This window comes from Moschus berezovskii, chromosome 20 (genome assembly GCF_049115385.1).
Source record: "Moschus berezovskii isolate FMDL1 chromosome 20, NW_MosBer_1.0, whole genome shotgun sequence".
Taxonomy (NCBI): Eukaryota; Metazoa; Chordata; class Mammalia; order Artiodactyla; family Moschidae; genus Moschus; species Moschus berezovskii.
The window spans coordinates 59391900-59414402 of NC_142479.1; the positions used below are offsets into that span (position 1 = coordinate 59391900).

The following is a 22503-nucleotide window of genomic DNA, read 5'->3' on the forward strand; positions in this document are numbered from 1 at the left end:
CATTGTAGAGGAGTCTGGTTAGCAGGACTCTTCTCCAGGCAGGGTTTGCCTGTGAGGCCCTGAGCCTCTACTTTCTGTACATTGTTTCCTGCTCGGTTCTCCACTTTCTCTCCAGCTTCTCTCTGGAGCATTTCAGTAGACCAGGGAAGGCCAAGTCATTGCCTCTGAAATCACAGTAAGTAGTGCAAAGCCTGACAAACTCTGCATAAGGAGAACTTTCAGAAGCTACAGAACATCTCTTCTGGTCCGTTTTCCTGGGCTTTCAACGCTCACTTCTTCATCCTGAATTTGTTGACCTTATTAGGGAATTAGTCACAGATGAGAATATTCTACTGATGCCAAAAAGTAGTTGACCTTCATCAGAAGTAGGCCACCCAGGACGATCCTTTCTGCTAAATGAAGAGAGTCAGTAATCTGAGGATGGTGCTAGAAGAGGAAGTAGCAGAGCTGGAGGTCAGTGCTTCAGCTGAGATAGGGTTTTCCTTATTTTAAATATAAGACTGCCTACTGCCCCAGAATCAGGGCACACAATTAACATCCCAGAAAGAATGACCTAAAGTTGTGTACACATCTGACTGCCATAGAAAGAGATGAGTTATAGATGCCTTTTCTTGACTTGGTAATAGGGTAAGGGTATCTGTATATATACGCATGTTTATGTTTCTCAAACTGTAAGCAAATTATAGTGCAAAATCTTTTATTACATCAAAACTTGGAAGAGTTTAGATTTGCATTCTAGATAGAACTTTGCCCTTTGAAGCACTCAGAAGCCTCAGACTGCACCACTTTATTCTGCCTTCTGTTTCCCGCTGTTCATCACTGTCATAGACTGTCATACTCTGAAATTAACCTGTCCTGTATGTTATTCCCTTGGGCACTGAGCTATCAGATTAACTCACTAATAAACTAATCTCTGCTATTATACTAATAAAAGGGAAGTAGAAAACGTTCAAAGCAACTTATGCATTTTAAGTAAGGCATTTGAGAGATGTCACCAGCCTTTATAGCTCAGTCAGTAAAGAATCTGCCCGCAGTGCAGGAGACCTGGGTTCAATTCCTGGGTCGGGAAGATCCCCTGGAGAAGGAAATGGCAACCCACTCCAGTATTCTTGCCTGGAGAATCCCATGGACAGAGGAGCCTGGCAGGCTACAGTCCATGGGGTGACAAGAGTCAGACACGACTTAGTGACTAAACCACCACCAACCTTTATAATCCAACCTATTGATGACTTTGTTGAGATGTGAGGTTGATAGAGTAGACAGTTGGGGGCCATCAGCCTTGTGGTGCTGTCCAGTTACTGCTTAGTATTTCTGCATAGCTTTAGGCTAGCCCTGAATGAATCCCCACTCTTTTTTCTCTGTTTCCTATCCTGTTATCTCTGTTCTCATGGTATTGTTAGCCTTCCCTTCCCAAGGAACAGCTCTCAGATCAACATTTTGTTGTATGTATATGTAGCATTCTGACATAGAAATTAGAAGACTCTGCTGCCTTATTTTTAACTGTTCAACTAAAACGTTGTAGACTTTCACAAGTAGTGAGCTGTGCAGCCTGATGAGGTTTGATTTGAAAGCCTATTTTGGGCTGACCTGATTTCCTCAAACTCAAGAGAATCAAATTTAGGCTGGAAGGAAGGGGAAAAAGGCTACTCAAGTCCTACCTGTACCTGTAGGAATAGTTGAGAACTTACTCGATTCTTTGTGGCCAGAGCTGAAATCTTACAATAAATGTTCTTTAATATTTAAAAATATATATTTTTACTATGTTGGTCAGCAAATTACACATTGGAGACTGGGTGCTCTAAAATCCACATCACAAAGCATAGTGTCAGAGAAGCAGCAGCTTGTCAAAGGGCAGGGGAAATAGAGGGCATTCTCCCTGTAAAGAAAAACTAATTTGTGCTAGGGACTTGTATAGCCTGGCTTCTGGTAGAATTCTTAAGTCTGAAGTGACCACAGAACGGTGAATTGAGGATTGTGGTGGTTTTATTTGGTTTTTTTATCAACGCAGGAACCTCCCGGCAGGGTGACCCTTAACCTTCATTTTCACGGAAACACAAACTTGAGGTGACTACTTCTCAGAGCCATCGCAGGCTGCCACAATAACCCCTTGAATAGGTGGATGGATTCTGCTTTCTAAAAGCATTAGGGATGAATTCAGCAAAGTGATAGATCATGGAAAGAAAAAAAAGGCTTGTGGAGCTAAGTTAGCCCTTACGGTTTGGAAGAGTTAATGCAGAGAGATACACCAAACACCTTTTCCTAGCACGTGACCCTTAGTAGAATGACCTTCTGATATCATGATTTTGCTGTGATTTTCATTGATCTCTAATAATTGCAGAAATTTTTCTGATTGCCAATAAATATTTTTCCTCTTTATTTAAACCAGTTTCTAACTCCCTGTTAGAATCAAGAATAAATTTATCAAGAATCAAATTTGAGATTCAAGAATAAATCTGAAACTCAAAACTCAAAATAATAGTGGAATATCTATATTATTCTAGCGACCCAAGTCATGGTTTTGTAATATAATGCAAGGGGATACTGCATGAAACCTAATGTACAGCTTGGAATGTGTCCAGTTTGCCCATGCATAATAGGCATGGCACACATGCCCTTAAACTTTACAGATTTGTCTCTCTCAGCATAGATGATAGAACCCACATCTATTAGTCAAATAGGTAAATTGTTCCCATTGTTAAAACTCTCGTTATCTTCAAAGATGGGCAGCAATAATGTATTTTTTTTTCCTTTTAAAAGTCCAAAATTAAGTTTGGAAAAGTTGGTAATCAGAATTCTTCTCCAAACCAGTTTAAAACTGAGTGCTGTTTATTTTTACTGTTATAAAAACTCATGTGAAGTTTGCTAAGTTAATAAACGTATGGAGAAGTAGTCCTGCTTATAAAATGAAGAGAAAGCATCATTTCAGGACCTTGACAGGCATGCAGAAGAGCCAGCTGATGAAAACACAGAACAGACTTGTACTCTTGTTTTTTTTGATAGATTTGTAACAAAATATTTGATTTTGTTTCAAAAATAATATTGCTTCATATATTTAAATTACATATATGTATATATATATATATTGCTTTTTTAAAGTGGATATGCCCTGTCTAGCAAATACTGGTTAAAGCAAATTCACCTAAGTAGTTGAGCAGAGAAATTTTAAGGGAGATTTCTGGTACTGAAAGTAGCATAGGAAATAGAGGCTCATTTGTCCTGTTAAATGAGTCTCTGAAGCAACACTGGCTGAATGAAAAGGTGGGAATCCCACAGGCTCTCCTAGATTGTCAAACCAAGATCCATGGCACAGCATTCAGGAGTTCCTGCCAGCTTAGTGGGATATGACAGCACATTTTGTTTTTTTCTGTTTAGAGCAACTTCCTTGGCTGTCTCCAGACTTTCAAAAGCAGCTGGAACCCCACATTTCATAAAATCAACACTAATATTCTTCTGTTTTCCCATCTTTAAGAACCTACAACCGTAAGACATGTATTCACTGTGACCATCAGCATATCCAGTTGGTTCTACCACCCAAATTTTGCTTGTAAGTGTCCACTTATTTCCACCTCTACTGACTTGCACCCTAGGCTCTCACATGGACTGGTTTAGCATCTTAATTGGTCTCCCTTTCAATCCATTCTCCACCAGCACCCAAAGTGATTCTTAAAAGATACAAATCAGACCATGTCAACTCCTCCTGAAAAATCCTTCAGTGGCTTCTTTTTGTGATTAGAACAAAATCAAAACTAGATTCTTCAAAAACCTGTGTTGTTATACAAAGATAGCTTCTGCTTACCTCTCTAATGAAGTTCATTCATTCTCCCTGTTAGTCACAGTGTTCTGGTCATAAATGATTATGTGCCAGTTCCTAGAATTTGCTAAACTCTCTTCTACCCCTGGCTCTTTGCACTTAATAGGTCCCTCTGTCTGGAGCGTGCTTTCCCTCTGTCATCACACAGCATAATCTCTAACTCCTTCCGGTCTCAGCCTAACAGTCACCTCCTGAGACTTCCTCATGTCACTTATCTAAGAAAGTCCTTCCTGGCTTCACTAGTCATAGCAATCTTCTTACTTTCTAATCTTTTATCAATGTATTGTCTGTGAATACTTGTTTATTGTCCACTTTCCCTTCTAGAATGTGAGTGAGCTCCATGAGGACAAGAACCTTCCTACCACGCTCACCTTGGTCTTCCTAATGATTGGTAGTTCCAAGCACACAGTCAGCACTCAGTAAATATTTTGTTTAACAGTGAATTAATGACTGAATAAAGAAGTGATCAGTTCAGTTCAGTAGCTCAGTCGTGTCCAACTCTTTGCCACCCCCTGGACTGCAGCACACCAGGCCTCCCTGTCCATCACCAACTCCTGGAGTTTACCCAAATTCATGTCCATTGAGTCGGTGATGCCATCTAACCATGTCATCCTCTGTCATCCTCTTCTCCTCCCACCTTTAATCTTTCCCAGCCTCAGGGTCTTTTCAAATGAGTCAGCTCTTCATATCAGGTGGCCAAAGTACTGGAGTTTCAACTTCATCAGTCCTTCCAGTGAACACCCAAGACTGATTTCTTTTAGGATGGACTGGCTGGATCTTCTTGCAGTCCAAGGGACTCTCAAGAGTCTTCTCCAGCACCACAGTTCAAAAGCATCAATTCTTTGACGCTCAGCTTTCTTTATAGTCCAACTCTCACATCCATACATGAGTACTGGGAAAACCATAGCCTTGACTAGATGAACCTTTGTGGACAAAGTAATGTCTCTGCTTTTTAATATGGTGTCTAGGTTGATCATAACTTTCCTTCCAAGGAGTAAGCATCTTTTAATTTCATGGCTGCAGTCACCATCTGCAGTGATTTTGAAGCCTAAAAAAAATGAAGTCTGCCACTTCTTCGACTGTTTTCCCATATACATGCTACTAATTTTATTTATTTTAAAAATTTGAGGAACTCTTCACACAGTTCAATAGAATACATCTTGTTCATTCTGTTAGCATGCATCAGGAGAAAACAAAGACATGCATGTCAACACACGTCCACTGAACATGTATTAAGTAGTATATTCAAGGCTCTCTGTTAAGCACTGCAGGGGATACACATATGAGTAAGACAGATCTGCCTACCAGGACTTACAGGTTGGTGGTTTTAACAGACACATTTATAACCAGCTATAATTTAAGATAGAGTGCTGTACTAGAGGTGCAAAGAACTGATTGATCTTCCTGTGCCTGTTGGTGTTTCAAACTGTGACAGTTTGATAAAGTTTTAACTCTTCTGCCTTATAAGCCCTGCCGACTGCCTGAAGACTTCATTGGCAGAGGAGAAGCGGAGAAGTGTCCATTCTCCTAGGGCCAGTGCTGCCTTAATGGAACAGAAGGACATTAGGAAACTGTGAGGCCAACTGGGAGACAGCAGCGGATTTCTATCTGAGTTCTATGTTTAAAAAGAAATAATGTCGTTCCACCCATTTCTACAAAGGTACATCTTGGGCATACTTCTAGTCTCCTACTTCCCATCAGCTCTTTCATTCCCACCTTGAATATGAAACAGCAAGACAACCTGACTAGAAATGGATTTTGTATTCCAGTTCCATGAGAAAGCCATGAAAAGAGCATGCCAAGGCAGTTACTAACTAATACGCTGAAGATGGAAGCAAGCGTTTTTGTAAAGATGTGGGTGCCATTTGCAACAGGCCGACTGACTGTAAAGCATCAACCCCCAGATTTAACTGCAGGCAGAATTTTTAAGATGAGAGGTGAAATATTAATGTAAGGTAATTTGCCTCCATTAAATTAAACAAAAATAAAAGTAAATGATTTAAAAAAAAAAAGATGAGAGGTAAAAAAGATCAGGATTGTCAGTCTGTTCTCAATATTTGAGTCATAGTCACATTAATTTCACAGTTGATCAGTGGCAACAGAGATGCCCGCAAATTCAAGGCTGAATTGAGTAGTGAATTAGAAAGTGGATCTGGAAGTCCTTGTGTTGCTCTTCCTCAAACCCAACTACTTGGTATTTATTTTCATGAAACATTTATTGAACTTTACTGTATACCAAAGACTGTGCTATACACTAGAGAAACTTAGGTAATTGTCACTAAAGCCATTACCAAGGAAGGTCAGCTACATAGCAACCAATAACAGTGCCACAGTACAAAGTATCATAGGAACCTAGACAAAGAGAAAATAGTTTTCAGGGACTATGCTGGTGGCCCACTGGTTAAGATCCCCCTTGCAATGCAGGGGACATGGATTCAGTCGCTGTTCAGAGAACTAAGATCCCACATGCAATGCAACTTTTGAGCCCACGCACCCTGGAGCCCACACCACAACTAGAGAGTTCAAGCGCCACAACCAAAGGTCCTACACAATGCAGTGAAGATCCTACATGCTGCAGCTAAGACCCGACGCAGCCAAATAAATTTTTTTAAAAGAGAGAAAATGCTTTTTCAGAGCAAGTAACAGTCAAGTTCAGCCTTGAAGGATGAGTTGATCCCATTTAGCTGCAGAGGAGCAGGAGAACACTCTAGGGAGGCTAGAGAGCAGAATGGCAGGAGGAAAAGCAAGTAGAAGATATTAAATAAGTGTCCTTGAGGAATTGTGAGAAGCCATAACTAGAAAATAAGACATGCAGTCAGAGAATGATAGGAAGTGTCACTAGGAAAAAAGCCTAAAAAGCTTAAGACTTCTCAGTTTATTCTGTAGATAACAGGGAATCTCTGTAATTTTTGAGAAAAGAAGAGACAGTGATCAGATAAGTCTGATCAAGTGTAAAATAGCTCTGACAAGTAGTGTATGGAAGATGGGTTGAAGGAGAGACTGCAGGCAGGGAAACTAGTTACAGGTGTAGAACAGTAGTCTAACTGAGAAAAACTAAGACTGCAATGTGAGAGCAGAGAGCTGTGTAGCCATTTTAGAGATACTCAAAAGCACCTGGTCTTTTTCTGTGTATGGGAGGTAAGGGTGGAAGAATCAAAAATGATTTCAGAACTTATCTTGGATGATGGAAAATAGTGAAGCTACTGATCGACATAGAGCATTTCGAAAGGGGGAAGACTTCTAACATGAGTGAAGGCAGGAAGAAGAACAGGCTTCTCTGGAGAGAAGCGAGTCCTATTTTGGACATGTTTATAATGAATTGCCTCCAGGGGAGGATGGACAAATGTATTTAGAAATATGACCTTGGAGAATAGGAAAAGAGAAAGTTGAAGGCATGAGGTTATGGATTGAGGAGTTAGCAGCAAGTAACTGACAGTAGAAGCCATGGTAACTTAACAAGGTCATCCAGGTTAAGAGTATAAAGCAGAAAGTTTGGATGAAAGCAGGTTTTTTTTTTTTAACTGAAGTATAGTTGTTTTACAGTGTTGTGTTAATTTCTGCTATACAGCCAAGTGATTCAGTTATACATATATATATTCATTTTTATAGTCTTTTCCATTATGGTTTATCATAGGATATTAAATATAGTTCCCTATGCCATACAACAAGACATTGTTGTTTATCCATTCTGTGTACATTAGCTTGCATCTTTGTACCCCAGCCTTCCACTCCATCTATTCACCAGCATTTTCCCTACTGGCAACCACAAGTCTCTTCTCTATGTCTGTGAGTCTGTTTCATGCATGTGTGCTAAGTCACTTTAGTCATGTCCGACTCTTTGTTACTCTAAGGACCCACCAGGCTCCACTCTCCATGGGATTCTCCAGGCAAGAACACTGGAGTGGGTTGCCATGCCCTCCTCTGGGGGATCTTCTGTTTCATAAGTAGGTTCATTTCAGAATAGGTATATTTAAACACTAGAAGAAAATGGTGAGCCAAGTAATAATTTACAAGAGTAATATTACAGTTACAGAAACAAGAGAAAGTGATAAGATTGTGAAATCAAAGATGAAGACCTAGACGCCTCTAGGTCTGATATGATGAATATAATTTCTGCCTGTGTTCCATTAGCCGGAACTTGGTAACATGACCCCACTTGAATGTGAATGCAAGGTCCCTGGCAAAGTAACTGCTTCCCACCAACCACCCTTGACTGTGGACAGGAGCACAGACCTTTTGTAGACAGGTATCCACCTCTGTCCTGTAATTCTAATCTCACTGCTGCTGCTGCTAAGTCGCTTCAGTTGTGTCCAACTCTGTGAGACCCCATAGACGGCAGCCCACCAGGCTCCTCCGTCCCTGGGATCCTCCAGGCAAGAACACTGGAGTCGGTTGCCATTTCCTTCTCCAGTGCATAAAAGTGAAAAGTGAAAGTGAAGTTGCTTAGTCGTGTCCAACTCGTAGCGACCCCATGGACTGCAGCCTACCAGGCTCCTCCGTCTGTGGGATTTTCCAGGCAAGAGTACTGGAGTGGGGTGCTATAGGTCTCCCTAAATAATTCCCACACGTAACCTCTATAATATAAAGACATTCCACAGCAGCACATGTCATTTCAGCCCACACTGTAAGATAGCTAGGGCAGGCTTTAGATTGTGCATAGTTCCTCGCCAGCTGGCTGTCCCTGTTCCACTCTATCACATCCTAGCACCACACGGAAGAATATCAGAACACTTAAGTGTTGATTCTGTGAAACGCTGAAGTGTTGTATATTGAGTTTGCCCTCCCAAGAGCTGATGACATCTGTGACCACACGTTAAGTGACTCCCACTAGAACAATGGAGGACCCATCCATGCTGGAGATATTTGAGTACATTTGTTAGTACTACAGGTAGAGACTTTAAGATCACTAACTCTTGGGGTTGCTAAGTGAAAATCTATTAAAAAAACAAACTTAGTACCGTTGTATATTTTATAGTTGTATAAAACTAAAACAGTTGTATAGTAACTGTTAGGCAACTTCCAAACCAGTAAATGGGTGGAGGGCAGGGATGTTGATTCTTGCCTTAGAAAGCGTTACCTGAGAGACTCCACAGCTCTGAACTCTTTGAGGTACTGGGGCATCAGGTAAGAGCAGCTCCTCATTGTCTTATCATCTGTAGTTGTCCAAGGGTGAATATCACTTGTCTCCGATAATTCCATGTCAAGGGGCTGCTGAAGCCTGCAGCTGGAATTGAGATTGGATCTACCCTGTGTTATGCTGGGTACGACCTTCCCTGCCTTTTGTTGGGAGAAAGGAGAGGGGAGGATGCTGGGGGAGGAATCTTCAACTCTGACATGTGATTGATTCTCTCCTAAAATATGTCCAAGCAAATCTATCTTGAATGTAAGGCTTATATCCTTCTGAAAATCTCTGATGGACATGAGAAACTCATATTCCTCTTGTTAGGTTAACTTTTACCTTTCTTTTTAGGATCTGGTTAGCTCTGTTCTTGTCCCCATTCTCTGCCTGAATTGACAATACCAGGTTTTCCTCCACAGCTAACTGTGAATGGCACCCATCCCCAATCATTTCCCCCTGATCCATGGGCATCCCTTCTGGCTGTAAAGGTAGAGTGAAGTTAGGTGTGGAAGGGCAAAGATTGGAGTTAAGGAGGGGGTATCACGTTTCACCGTGCTGTACACATTAAAACTCTGAGCACACAGTCATCCTCTTACATATTTTAAGTCTTCTGTGATTGCTGTTCATTCCTTTAGTTTAGCACTATGCTAGTGACTATGGAGGATATAAAAGAAATATAAAATACATTTACCTAATATCTCTTACTTTATTCCCACCCCAGTCCTGAGAGAGAGGTGTCACTCTCCCTGTCTTACAGAGAGGTTAGAAAGCTTGTCCACTGCTGAAAGCTTGAAAGCGACAGAACTGGAATTTGACTTCATCTCAGGGATAAGGAAGCAATGTTGTAAATGCAGATAAGGAGTCTGCAAGGTGACTGAATCACAAAGTGACCTCATTATATAAACTATGTGGAAATCCTAACACTTCTGCCCTCACCATGGCCACTGCCCAGTGGTCTTTATAACCACATATGAGCTCACGTGAAAGTCAGTTTTTATCACCATCATCTGTAATTACAGGGGGAAACACAGTTGTGTTCAGTCATACTTAAAATGTCACATAGACTAGGGCTCTCTCTATTTCTTTACTGCTGTCTCCCAAAAATGCTAATCGAAAAATGTCTAAATTAACAGTTGCCTATTTTGACTGTAAGAATTCAGATAGTGTACTATAAAAATGAACATACTATTCTTTACATTTTAATCTTAATCAATGTGGCAGTGGAACAAGGTTTCAGAAGACCTTGGGTTCTCATCTCTTTGTATCCTAGCCACGTGAGCTGGAGTCTGTTCTTCGATCTTGCTGAGTCTTAGTCAGTCTACCATGTCAGTAATATTCATGCCTGTGCCCATAGTAAAGGTGTACAGGGGACTCTAAATAAGTGCTGTAGTAATTTTGGAAACCATAGGTAGTGTACAAATGTACATTTGTACAAAAGGAACTATTATTCATTCTGCAAGTGTGGACTCTTGTTAGCTCAGAGAACATATGTGAAAAAGCATAGCTTCTGCCCTCAGTAGAGTCTAGCAGGAAGACTGATGTGCAGACACACACAGTGCACGGCTGTAGCAGGTGTGATGGTGGAGCTGTGTGCCGGATACATCAGAGCCTAAAGGAAAGAACCGCTGACCCCATCTCGGGAGGACCAAAGAAGACTGCACAGAGGAGATGCTGTGAACTTGAAGACAGGGAAGCAGTTTGCCTCATGAATTACAGGCAGAGGGAAGGCATGTTTGAAACTCTAATTTACTCCATCTGGAATTAGAAGTACACGGTTAGAAGGTGAAGAAACAGATACAGGACAGATCATGGGGAGGCTTTGAATACCATGTTTAGATTTACGATTTAGAGTTTAGTTTATGTATAGGAGGAAATAAAGAGCCATTGAAGGATTTTGAGGAGAAATTTGATCAGGTTTCCACTGGATGGATATTGGTATGAGCCAGGGAGGAGGCAGTGGCAAGAGTGAAGCTCTTGCAGTTATCCATGAGAGATGATGTACAGGGAGGAGAAAACAACTGCTTGGTGTTATGCCTGAGCAACTGGAGGTTGTTTTTTTTTTTTAATAAGTCTTAAGGGGATTTGGTTTTAAGGGAAATCTTCAACTTCAAACAGCTATCATTTGACAGGTCATTTGGAGGTAGAGGGGATCTGCAGGCAGCTTAGAGTAAATCTCAGTGCTGTGATGTCACTGCAGTGAGAGCCGAAGCCAGTAGTCGAGGTGAGGGCTGCCTCTGAAAGACAAGTAAATGGGGAATAGAGCAAAGAAGTTGTGTAACCTAAGGAAAGTGGAAGAAAAGTGCCAGGGTAGTGTCTTAGATGTCAAGAGAAGAGACAGTTCAAGGGAAGACAGTCCATAAGACCTAATGCTGGATGGAGAAGAAAAAAAGAGGAAAAACTAAAGATCAAAGGCAAAAAGAAAACCAATTAAGAGGCTGCTGGTGATCTCAGAGAATAGTGAGGCTGTAAGTCAAAAGGAATAGGGCTCAGGAGTGAGCAGATATTAAGAAAAATAGAAATAAATGTAGACAAGCCCACATGTAGACCCATTCAGACTGGGTTAGCCAGTGCCATCATAGTTTGTCAGAACAGTAAGGTACGAATGGGAATGCCAGCATGTAACAGAAATTGCTGTTTTACCTTTCATGTCCTCAACACCATAAGCTTTGAGTCCAATGAGCTGATCGGAATCATTCTTTCATGAATAATACAACAGCTTGTATCCAAAAAGAAGGAAACTATGGTTGTCACCATCTTTCCCTTGACCTGTGTGGCTTGCTCTTTCTCCTCGGTGCTTGATCAACAATAACAAAAGCAAGCACTGTCCTGTGGGTGGCTGAAATGCATGCTGGAAAGATGCAGAAGCATCTTCCCAGGGTGTCTTAGTCACGGTAGTAAAGTAAAGGCACTGGGGCAAAGTAGGTCTGTGTCTACCTGACAATTCATGTCCTTGTCCTGAGCTTTTCCCTTAATCCTCATAGGCATGGATTCTCCTTAATGGCCTGAAGCATAAATGACGGATCAGAGGCCTGTGTTCAGGAGTTCTTGTCTCTATGGACAGTCAGAGATGAGTCATTTAAAGTAATAATTCTTATACCAGGGAGGCTGCAATCATTTCATTGTTAATAACCAGATAGGATTTTGAGAACTTAAGTTAGGGCACTTTTATAAATTGTTCTCATTAACTTCTGTTAAAATAGCCTATGAACTACATTGGGTTTTCAAGGGCTATGTAAAAGTTCAGTAGCAATTTCTGGATTTTGTGCGTGCAAAACAATTCTAGGCTCATACCTTCAGATGATGGGCTTCCCTGGTGACTCAACTGGTAAAGAATATGCCTGAAATGTGGGAGACCTGGGTTCAGTCCCTGGGTTGGGAAGATCCCCTGGAGAAGGGAATGGCTACCCACTCCAGTATTCTGGTCTGGAGAATTTCATGGACTGCATAGTCCATGAGGTTGCAAAGAGTCGGACACGACTGAGCGACTTTCACTTTCAGCTTCAGATGACACTGATGACTCCATGCAGGATACAGTTGTCTGAGACAGTCTCTCAATGAAGTAGCTCTCTTTCCTTTATGGTCAGTCTTATCTAATCAAATAAGATGACCTGGTATCCACCAGAATCCAGAAATTCTATGAAGTCAAAGATTAGAACATGGTAGAACATGGTAGCCATTCCCTTCTCCAGGGGATCTTCCCCACCCAGGGACTGAACCCAGGTCTCCTGCATTGCAAGCAGATTCTTTACCATCTGTGCCACCAGGGAAGCCCACCTAAGTAAGATGGGGGCTGTCTCATCGTCTATTCTCCAGGTTCTTTACTGAAACTTTATAAAGGAAGAAACGAAGAACTTGTTTATTTTTTCAGACTTCAGTTTTAGACATCTTCAAATGTTAAACCTGGCAGCATAGCCAATGTTAATTGTGAGAGAAAATCTTCCATTAGACATTTGGGCCTTCTCTCAAGTAGATGTCACCAACAAAAAATTCACTTGCTGTTTTCCCTTCTGTTTGATGAATTCACTGGGCTTGCAACTGAGATCACAGTTTGATTTCCCTCCTTTGTGACACTCCCAAGTGAAAGGAGTAAAAGAACTGGGTTATCAGTGGTACACAGAACTCTGCTGACTGCTCACCTGATGGGGAGTAGAGAGACAGTTGTCACTCTGTGGTGTAACAGTTCCTACAGACCATAGCAGTGTGGTAAGAGGGCAGAGCCCAGAAGTGACCCAGTGTCCTTTGTTTAATGTCTAATCTTGCTTTGTGAAAATTTTATTGAGAATTTTTATGTGCCATACAGAATGTTTGGCACTGTGGAAAGCATAAACAACTTGAGATTTCTGTCATAAATGTAAATAAAAAGATACACAACCCTGTATTTATACATACACTTTACATATATACACATATATTAATACAGTCACACTTAAAAGAGTATATCATTAGGACACTTTAAGCTGGAAGAAATAGAAAACATCACCTCAAATGGATTAAGCAGTAAAGAAATTTGTCACTTCATATAACAAGGAGTCTAAAATTAGGACAGCTTCTGATGCTATACAGTTAGGGCCCAGGCTCTATTTTTTGACAGTTCTCTTATCTTAGCCTGTCTGTTGGCTTGGTCTTCAGACCAGCTGAGTGTGTGATTACAAGAGGCCTGTGGCATTTCTGAGCGTTGTGGGCAGATAAGACAATGTGCAGAGGCAAAGAGAAGGGTTTTCTGTTTCATGAACAGATTGGAGATTTGTTGGCAAGCAAATGGGGGCTGGGAATGATTGCCATCAGGAAGCCTACAGTCTAGTAGAGGAGAGAGCTTGTAACAGTGTGGTAGATCCTATACTAAAGGCATATACAGCCTCTGATGTGGCACCAGAGAGAGTACTCCCTTCTCAGCTGGAGAAAAAAAAAATGCTAAAGAGAAAAAATAGAGGCTTGGTAGAGGCTGATCAGAGAAGACTTCCCTTGAGGAGGTTTTTAATGCAGTTTGGGACACATTGAGTTTAAGGTACTATTGGACCTCTAGGTAGAGAAATCCAGTAGGCAGTTGGATGTATATTGAGCTAAAGCTGAGACATCTAGGTAAAGGAAAAGGTAACAGGATTTAGGTAGTGGCAAAGGCTCTAAGGATGGATGAGCTAATCCAGAGGACAGACTGGGACCAAAAACAAGATCCTGAGGAAGCAACACTGACATTTAAAGCATGGGTGAAATAAGAGGCGTTGACAGAGACAGAAAATAAAAATGGATCTTTTAATGCCATCTGTGTGTGGGAAGGGTGTAAGCCAACTAGAAGTGACATTTTGTGATATTCACACATGTGATTTGGGTAAAGGACCAGGAAAAGCTCGGAACCTTTCAGTACCATTACTTGCCCAGGATCAGGTGCCCTTCCCTAAGAAGTTGGGTGAACAAGACAGAGTTTCACTGGAGGTATGGCTTGATGTGAACAGTCCTCCACCCACAGGAGAGTCGGAGCGTTAAATTGCCTAAAATGAGTCTCTCTCTCTGCAGGAGTGGTCACACATTACTTGCCTTCTGGTTTTCCCGCCAAGAGGGAAAACTAAACCGACAGCAGACAATTGAACTGGGACATCACATCCTCAAAGCACACATTTTTAAGGTAATTAAAGAAGTTGGAGGCGTTTTTCTTTTCATTTCCAGCCAGCTTTCCTTAACACTGTGTATATGAAGCTGCCCGCTATGTCAATGTGGTCCCTGCTTTCTGAAATTAGTTTGTTGCAGAGTTAGTCCATCTCCTAAAATGACTGGCCTGTTCGTCCCTAGGACTTTGGAAAGAAAACCACATTTACCATCTCCCAGTTCAATGGATTGCTAGGCTTTCTAGGAAATGTACATGTATAATGGTTTAGGTAAGAAGCATATAGTCGTGTATACTTCATACATCAGAGGTCCCCAACCTCTGGGATCTAATGCCTGATGATCTGAGGTAGAACTGATATAATAATAATAGAAATAAAGTGCACAATAAATTTAATGTGCTTGAATCATCTTGAAACCTTTCTCCCCACCCCAGTCAGTGGGAAAATTGTCTTCCCCAAACCCACCCCTTGTGCCAAAAAGGCTGGGAACGACTGTCACGTGACCTGCCATCTCCTGAGAATAGTCATATAGCATTAGTTATAGGTTTTCACAGTGTTTTTCAAAAGTCTCTGAGAACAGTTACTCTTTCCATGTTCTTATAATTGTCTTGATGATGATTTTAATATTCCTGGTGCTGTGAATTTCAAACTCTTTCTCTAGAACCAACTGTAACCTTCCTTTAAACTACTTTCCCCATTCTCTTTTGAAATTATAATCCCAGTTTTTCCCGCAGTCATTTGAAAACTTTTAAGAACTCTTTAAGCATCGGCTTTCTCTCTCCCAGCATCCACACAGCTGGGATGGAGATCCCAGACAAGGGCACATATCTGTCTGTTAGCGCTCGTATGCATTCGTTTGTTTATTCAGTGCTTGCTGAGGCATTGTACTGGGGATACAAAAACCAAAAGTAGACATCTCCTAATCTCAAGGAGTTTATAGTCTAGATAGCAGCTGTGGGACAGAGCACAGAAGTTGAGGAAGAAATTTGTTCTCCTGGTTTTTCTAGTCTGCAGTTTGCTATTGCATATGCCACCTCCAATCCCAGTCTCTTTAGACCACTTTTGCTGCCTCTGGACTGAGAAATTCAGGGGTCTTAAGTAGTCCTCCGGCTTAGACTTCCCCCAGGAGATACTATTAAAGATAAAACAGTTCTCTTCAGAGAGAACAGCATGAAGGGCATCTTTAAGAGCCTAACGAATTCTCCCCAGCATATAAACACATAGCTGGGGCAGTCTTTTTATCAGATGGACAGAAGTGAAGCCCACAGTGGCAAGTCCTGTATTTGAATCATAATTGTCTATCTAACAAATCACTGTACCCCAAATGACCTTACCCAGTGACCTTACGTAATGGGAGCAGAGTGAGACTATTTTAATAGGCAAGGTGTCTTATTCCATGTTCCAGTGGACCAAAAAGTTCCTGCCACTTCTGAGGTGATTATCCTTCAGTTAGATGGGAAAATAGCTTCAGTATTAAACATCATGACTTTAATCATTTAAGCTTTTAACATCACCTTCTGCCTGGGATCAGATGCAAAGAAGTTGATGCTTGTCTGTATGCCCTACACCCTAAAATAAATACCACATGTAACAGATAAATGATATGAAATTTCATTTGCTCTCACGTGACTGTATCCAACACATGGAAAACAATGTTTACTTATTTTTTTACATCCCTATGACTTGTTTATTTTATAACTGGGAGTTTGTACCTCCTGATCCCTTTACCCACTTCATCTTCGCCTCAGTCCCCTCCTTCCTGGCAGCCATCAGCCTGTCATGGAGACCTGCACTTAAACCGTACACTCCTGTCATTGACACAGCATTATCTTATTTTGCTGCAGATGACATGGTCGCCTGAGATATGACTGGCTCCCTGTGTGTTTCAGGCCATAAATACTAGGGTGTATAATGTGTGGTGATGACACGACTGTAAGCTGAAGAATGTGGACTTGGACCATGGTTTTCCTAATGCTGCACTTTTCAGGGTCCTTTACATGCAGAGTGCTCCCTACTGATCGACGTTAGCTTCTCCCAGACTGCTAGAATTCTCTGTTCCTATCAGCTGAGGGTCATGAAAAGGCAAAGACAGATTCAGTGCTTATAATCAGCACCACTTAGAACCATCAATCAGCAGTAACATACAGTCCAGTTTATATTTCTTTCCAATTAGTTTTAAATTTCCCTTATTTTATCTTTGTTCATGAAGAATTGCATATGATATCATTAATTACCTTAAAAATATAAGATTGAGAGTCTGTAATTCTGGATATTTGGTATATTTATACAGTTATATAATTATTACCACTATTAGGACATTTTCATCACCTTAAAAATAAACCTGATGGACTTCCCTGGTGGTCCAGATTAAGAATCTGCCTGCCAGTGCAGGGGACATGGGTTCTATCCCTGGTCCAGGAAGATCCCACATGATGCAGAGCAACTGTGCCCGCACTCTGCAGCTAGAGAAGGCCCCACAATGAGAAGCCTGAGTTCCACAACTGGAGAGTAGCCCCAGCTCGCCGCAACTAGAGAAAGCCCTCGTAGCAGCAAAGACCCAGCCCAGCCATAAATAAATAAATATTTTTTTAAAAAGAAGAGAGAGGTATTGAGTAGGTTTGTTGTCACAGACTGCTGATTTAGAAACAGTTCAGTTAGCTTGTTCCTACAGGACCAGTCTGTCCCCCTCAGTGGCCTGCCTTTGTTATGCCGGATGTCGTTAGAGCAAGACTCTATTCTCATTTCTTAGTACCACAAACCTAAAGGCTCCTAACTTACTGCCGAGGGTACTTTTTAGCTGGGCTGATCACTTAACTGTGTCTCTGTTTCTTTTTCAGGGTTTGAGTAAAAAAGTTGGCGTATCATCCTCCATCCTCCAAGGCCTCTGGATCTCCTACAGCACAGAAGGTCTGTCAATGGCGTTGGCATCTTTACGAAATCTCTACACGCCAAATATAAAGGTAAGTGCATCTAAGTTACAGGCAGATTGAAGAATTAACTATGAAAACATAAAACTCAGAGGGCGTTTAGGAGTAATTTGATTGATCTTTGACTCTCCTATTAATTAACCTTTTATTAATAGTTTGATATATTTTAAATTGTTACATTTTATTCTGTGAATTGAAAATCAAACCTGTTGATCTTCTATAAAATGAGTCTGATTTATAGAATAAGTCCTGCTCCTTCTCGGGAGTAAAACAGTCTTAGGTCACTTTTGTTTCAGTAGAAGTTTTTCTGACCAACAGTTCACTTAGTGGAGACTGCACTACAGTACATACTGTAGTGTTAACTCTAGTTCCTGGGTAGCTTGTATAAAGGAGCCTTTCCAAAGGCAAGGTATTAAAAAAGGAACAAATGAAGATTTTAAAATAAAGAAGTTACTCAGTGTTTCTGGGCACTTATTAAAGGGTCCTAGGTGACTTAAGCCTTCCCAGGTGGTGCTAGTGGTAAAGAACCTGCCTGCCAAAGCAGGAAATGTAAAAGATGCACATTCAATCCCTGGGTCGGATAGATTCCCTGGAGGGGAATATGTGGCAACCCACTCTAGTGTTCTTGCCTGGAGAATCCCATGGACAGAGGAGTCTGGTGGGCTGTGGTCTGTAGGGTCACAAAGAATTGGACACGACTGAAGCAACTCAGCATGCATGCATGCAGATGACTTAAGATGACTGATAGGATATAACTGAGATTTATGTGAGTATCATTCCCTTTTGTTTTCTTATGACTAGGTCAGCCGACTGCTGATTTTGGGAGGTGCCAACATTAATTACCGGACAGAAGTTTTGAATAATGCTCCAATTCTGTGTGTCCAGTCACATCTTGGTTACACAGAAATGGTGGCCCTGCTCTTGGAGTTTGGGGCCAACGTGGATGCCTCCTCTGAAAGCGGCCTGACTCCCCTGGGCTATGCCGCAGCGGCAGGCTTCCTGAGCATCGTAGTGCTGCTATGCAAGAAACGGGCCAAGGTAACGGCTGCCCAGCACTTGTTCTTCCTTCCCTGTGTCTTTCTTCCTGTCTTAGACTCGTTCTTATCTCTTGTGTTGCCTCATGAGTGTAGGTAGAATATACATCTGATCCTATTAGGAAGCGGATCAAAGGAAGAACTGGCTCTGATTACATCCTACTGTTTGCATGCTTGCCCTGGGCCAGTTCCAGGCTGCTTCTGGACATAGTTCTGAAACTTTTGAGAGATACTTAGGAAACTGCATTTATCAGCAGCCACAAAAGTCCCTAGCTCATGACCAAGAAATTCTCTCCTGAGCTCAGAGTGAGGAAAGAGAAGTCGGGGAGCAAGGAGACTGCACTGTGAGGTCTGATCTGAACGGCGCCTGCAAACTCTCAGCCTTTCATGTTAGTCGTGGACATAAGAGCAGAGACCAGGCACTCTCATCTAGCCTTGAAGACACCCCTGTAGACGTCTGAGATGACTGTCTGACCAGAAGCACGCAAAAGTGTTTCTGTTATTGTATTTTAATTCTCTCAAAACATTTCTTTAAAATATATTTGCTTTATAGTACCTCAAGAGCCACTGATATGATAAAACTCAATTTCAAAATATTGATGGAGAAAAAAAAATACCAGGGAGCTTCCCTGGTAGCTCAGTGGTGAAGAATCCACCTGCCAATATAGGAGACACAGGTTCACTCCCCAGTCTGGGGAGATCCCACATGCTGCAGGGCCCCTAAGCCCGTGTGCCACAACTACTGAGCTTGTACCCTAGAGCCTGGGAGTCACAACCACTGAGCCCGTGTGTTGCAGCTGCTGAAGCCTGTGCGCTGCAGAGCCCATGCCCCAAATAGAGAAGTCACTGCAGTGAGACGCCCACGCACCACAACTGAAGAATGGCCCCTGCTCTCGCCGCAACTAGAGAAGAGCCCACACAGCAGTGAGGACCCAGCACAGCGAAAGATAAAATTTTAAAAATAAGTATTTTTTTAAAGGGAGAAATGCTGGTCTCAAAAATGTAGACTTTGATGGAACATTTTATTTCCATTCCGAAAACAAACAGGATTTTGGTGGGTTTGCCGTGAACTGTAAATAATATGCAACCCTGACTATTCATTGGAAGGACTGATGCTGTAGCTGAAGCACCAATACTTTGGCCACTTGATGCGAAGAGCCGACTCATTGGAAAAGACCCTGATGCTGGGAAAGATTGAACGCAAAAGGAGAAGAGGGCGGCAGAGGATGAGATAGTCGGATAGCATCACTGACTCAATGGACATGAACTTGAGCAAACTCCAGGAGTTGGTGATGGACAGGGAGGCCTGGCATGCTGCAGTCCATGGGGTCGCAAAGAATCAGACATGACTTAGCAACTGAACAACAACATAAATGACCTCATTCTGAGATGTCCAGTGTTCTTATCAGGGAAGAACTGGGTCTCTCTCCCAAGACTTTTGAGAGCTGGGATCTGGGGACCTCAGTGAAATCTCTGAGCTGTGAATGCTACCTGTGACACAGAAATGTTCCACCTATAATGTCCTAGTCATTTGGATAAACACTTCTGGAAACAGCATGATAACTGGGCCTTATTATTATTGCTATAAATTCATATTCTAATCTCAGCTAGGTCTTTCCTGTTGCTCAGCTATCGTTTTATTTATTTTTCATTTTCCCCAGAGAAGATACATAAATCATCTATGATCTTCTTGAGACCCCGTCAAAACTCTTTTGCCCTCCTCCAACTACCAAGATTGTGTTTATCTCACTGTGCCTCTATCTCAAAACTCTGTTAATCCTTACAAACTTGTACTTTACTTCTGCCTCAGAGAAGGAAATGTTTACCTTCCTTTTCAAAATTATTGCCTCCTGTATACGTATACACATATATACACACACATAGGCTGCACCACAAGGCTTTTGGGATGTTCGTTCTCCAACCAGGAGTTGAACCTGTGACCCCTGCAGTGGAAGTGTGGAGTCCTAACCACTGGACCATCAGGGAATTTCCCACCTATATTTTTTAATCTCAGTATGTTGCTCTTTCACTAACATCATTTATTCTTTTTCTAAATTCACACTACCTTTCTTCTCAGTTTCTACAAACGTACAAATGTCTTCTCTAACCCTAAGGAGAGACTTTCCTCTCTCCTAACCAGAAACCACTATCCCATCTCTTCCCGCCCACATCCACTGAACCTGTCCTAAGAGTCCTCTCTACTTGCTACCACCACTTCCTTACTGCTCTTTAACCTCTTACAGTCTGGCTTCCATGAGAGAGAGAAGGCAAGTCATCAAAATCGTCAACTTTGGCATCAAGCACAACCTGGTCAAAGCCTACATTGATGCTTGCTTTCTTGAGGGCTTGGACAAGTCATTTGACCTCTCTCAGCCTCACTTTGTGCATCTAGAAAAAGGATTAAGAGCACCTTGCACACAGTAGGCATTCAGTAAACATTTCCTGTTCGGATGGCTGGGTGGAACTACAGCTGGAGAGAAACAGATACAGAACTTAGGCTTCACTTGCTCTAATGAGCACTGGAACATACCCTGCCCACCTGCCAGGAGAGGCTGTTCATCTATTGAGACTTGTGGCTAGGGACCTTCTGGTAGCTTGTTCTTAATCAGGCTCCTCTTTCAGTCTAAACCTGTAACCAACATCACAACTGTAAAAACTGCTGCTGGAACATAGTCTAAAGCATTAAGTTCCAAGTCCCTCCAGTCATTTTGGCCAAATCGTCGCGATTCCACCCTCCCAATGGAAGAGAGAAGTGGCATCTGCCAGAGCTTAGTGGTTAACTGTGTGATTCATATGAGATACTTTGCTTCTTTGGAACACCAGAAAATTTAAGCTTCATGATGTTTTTCTTCCCTTTCATGATTTCAAAGACAGTGTTTTGTGCCAGTAGAGCTTATAAGCTTTTCAGATTTGAGTCTGAAAAGACCTATTTGAGGACAAAGGAGAGTGTACATCAGGAAAGCAAAGCTGGAGTTTGGGGTCATTTGGGGCATATTTTTGGTTTCTTTTGATGTGAAAACAAAAGCCTGATGTTATACAAAGAGAGTCTCCCCGGAGGAGCATCTACCAGAGTTGTAGCTCAGTGAAGATCTAGCCTGAGTAAGAGAATATCACCTGAATTTTCTCAGAAAGTGGTCCAAGGAATAAGGGAGAGGGTGAATCTTCGTGGCCCAGACCTGTGCAGTGAGTGGATGAAACGAGACTGGGGAGACAGCCACAGGCTTTATCACACAGGTTTCTCTGTCACCTCCTGCAGGTGGATCACTTAGATAAGAATGGGCAGTGTGCCCTGGTCCATGCCGCACTCCGAGGTCATCTGGAGGTCGTCAAGTTTCTAATTCAGTGTGACTGGACGATGGCGGGCCAGCAGCAGGGGGTGTTTAAGAAGAGCCACGCCATCCAGCAGGCCCTCATCGCTGCAGCCAGCATGGGTTACACTGAGGTAAGAAAGCAGTCAGTAAGGCTTGGGTTGTTTTTTTTTTTTCAAGCTATGTCTTGAAGAAAACCAGGGAAAAAATAGTTGCGTTATTACAAAATTGCCAGGTTAATATGAAGTAGCTTTTTGGTCATTAGTCTGAGAAATAGGGAGAAGCCAAGGTACCTAGAATGATGCTGGAAAGGACCTTGGGAATTATCTAATCTGATTTCTCATCTTCCACTCCTGTTTAACATACAGTGACCCTGGGCTTGGGGGGTGATTATTTCTTGACCTTTGTTCACATGTGTGGGCGGAGTGGAATAGGGAGTTGGAATATCAGAAGGACCAGGTTTGAAGCTCAACTTTCCTCTACATTGGCGTAACTCATCTTAGAACCTTAGTCTCCCACCAGTATAGTGAGGCTTTCTAATAAATTCTTTTTTATAAGGTTGATATGAAGGGTGCTTTGTAAACTGTTAAACACTGTGCAGATGGTATTTTAATAAAAGTAATGTAGTGGCACAATATGTGGAATTGGTAGTGTGCTAGGAAATGTTTAACAACCAGCCTTGGAGAGGGGAGTAGAGTATAGTA

At 41.9% G+C, this 22503-nt stretch overlaps 1 protein-coding gene across 7 annotated transcripts in view; it reads left to right on the plus strand.

Moving 5' to 3' along the window:
* The window catches only part of TANC2 (tetratricopeptide repeat, ankyrin repeat and coiled-coil containing 2), a 369078-nt gene that overhangs the window by 314055 nt on the left and 32520 nt on the right, over window positions 1–22503 (plus strand). For all 7 annotated transcript variants that reach the window (XM_088829199.1, XM_055408159.2, XM_088829197.1 and 4 more), the window contains 4 exons: window positions 14442–14550; window positions 17368–17490; window positions 18259–18495; window positions 21748–21933. In XM_088829199.1, the coding sequence (XP_088685325.1) occupies window positions 14442–14550; window positions 17368–17490; window positions 18259–18495; window positions 21748–21933 (655 nt within the window). The remainder of the gene's footprint in view (window positions 1–14441; window positions 14551–17367; window positions 17491–18258; window positions 18496–21747; window positions 21934–22503) is intronic.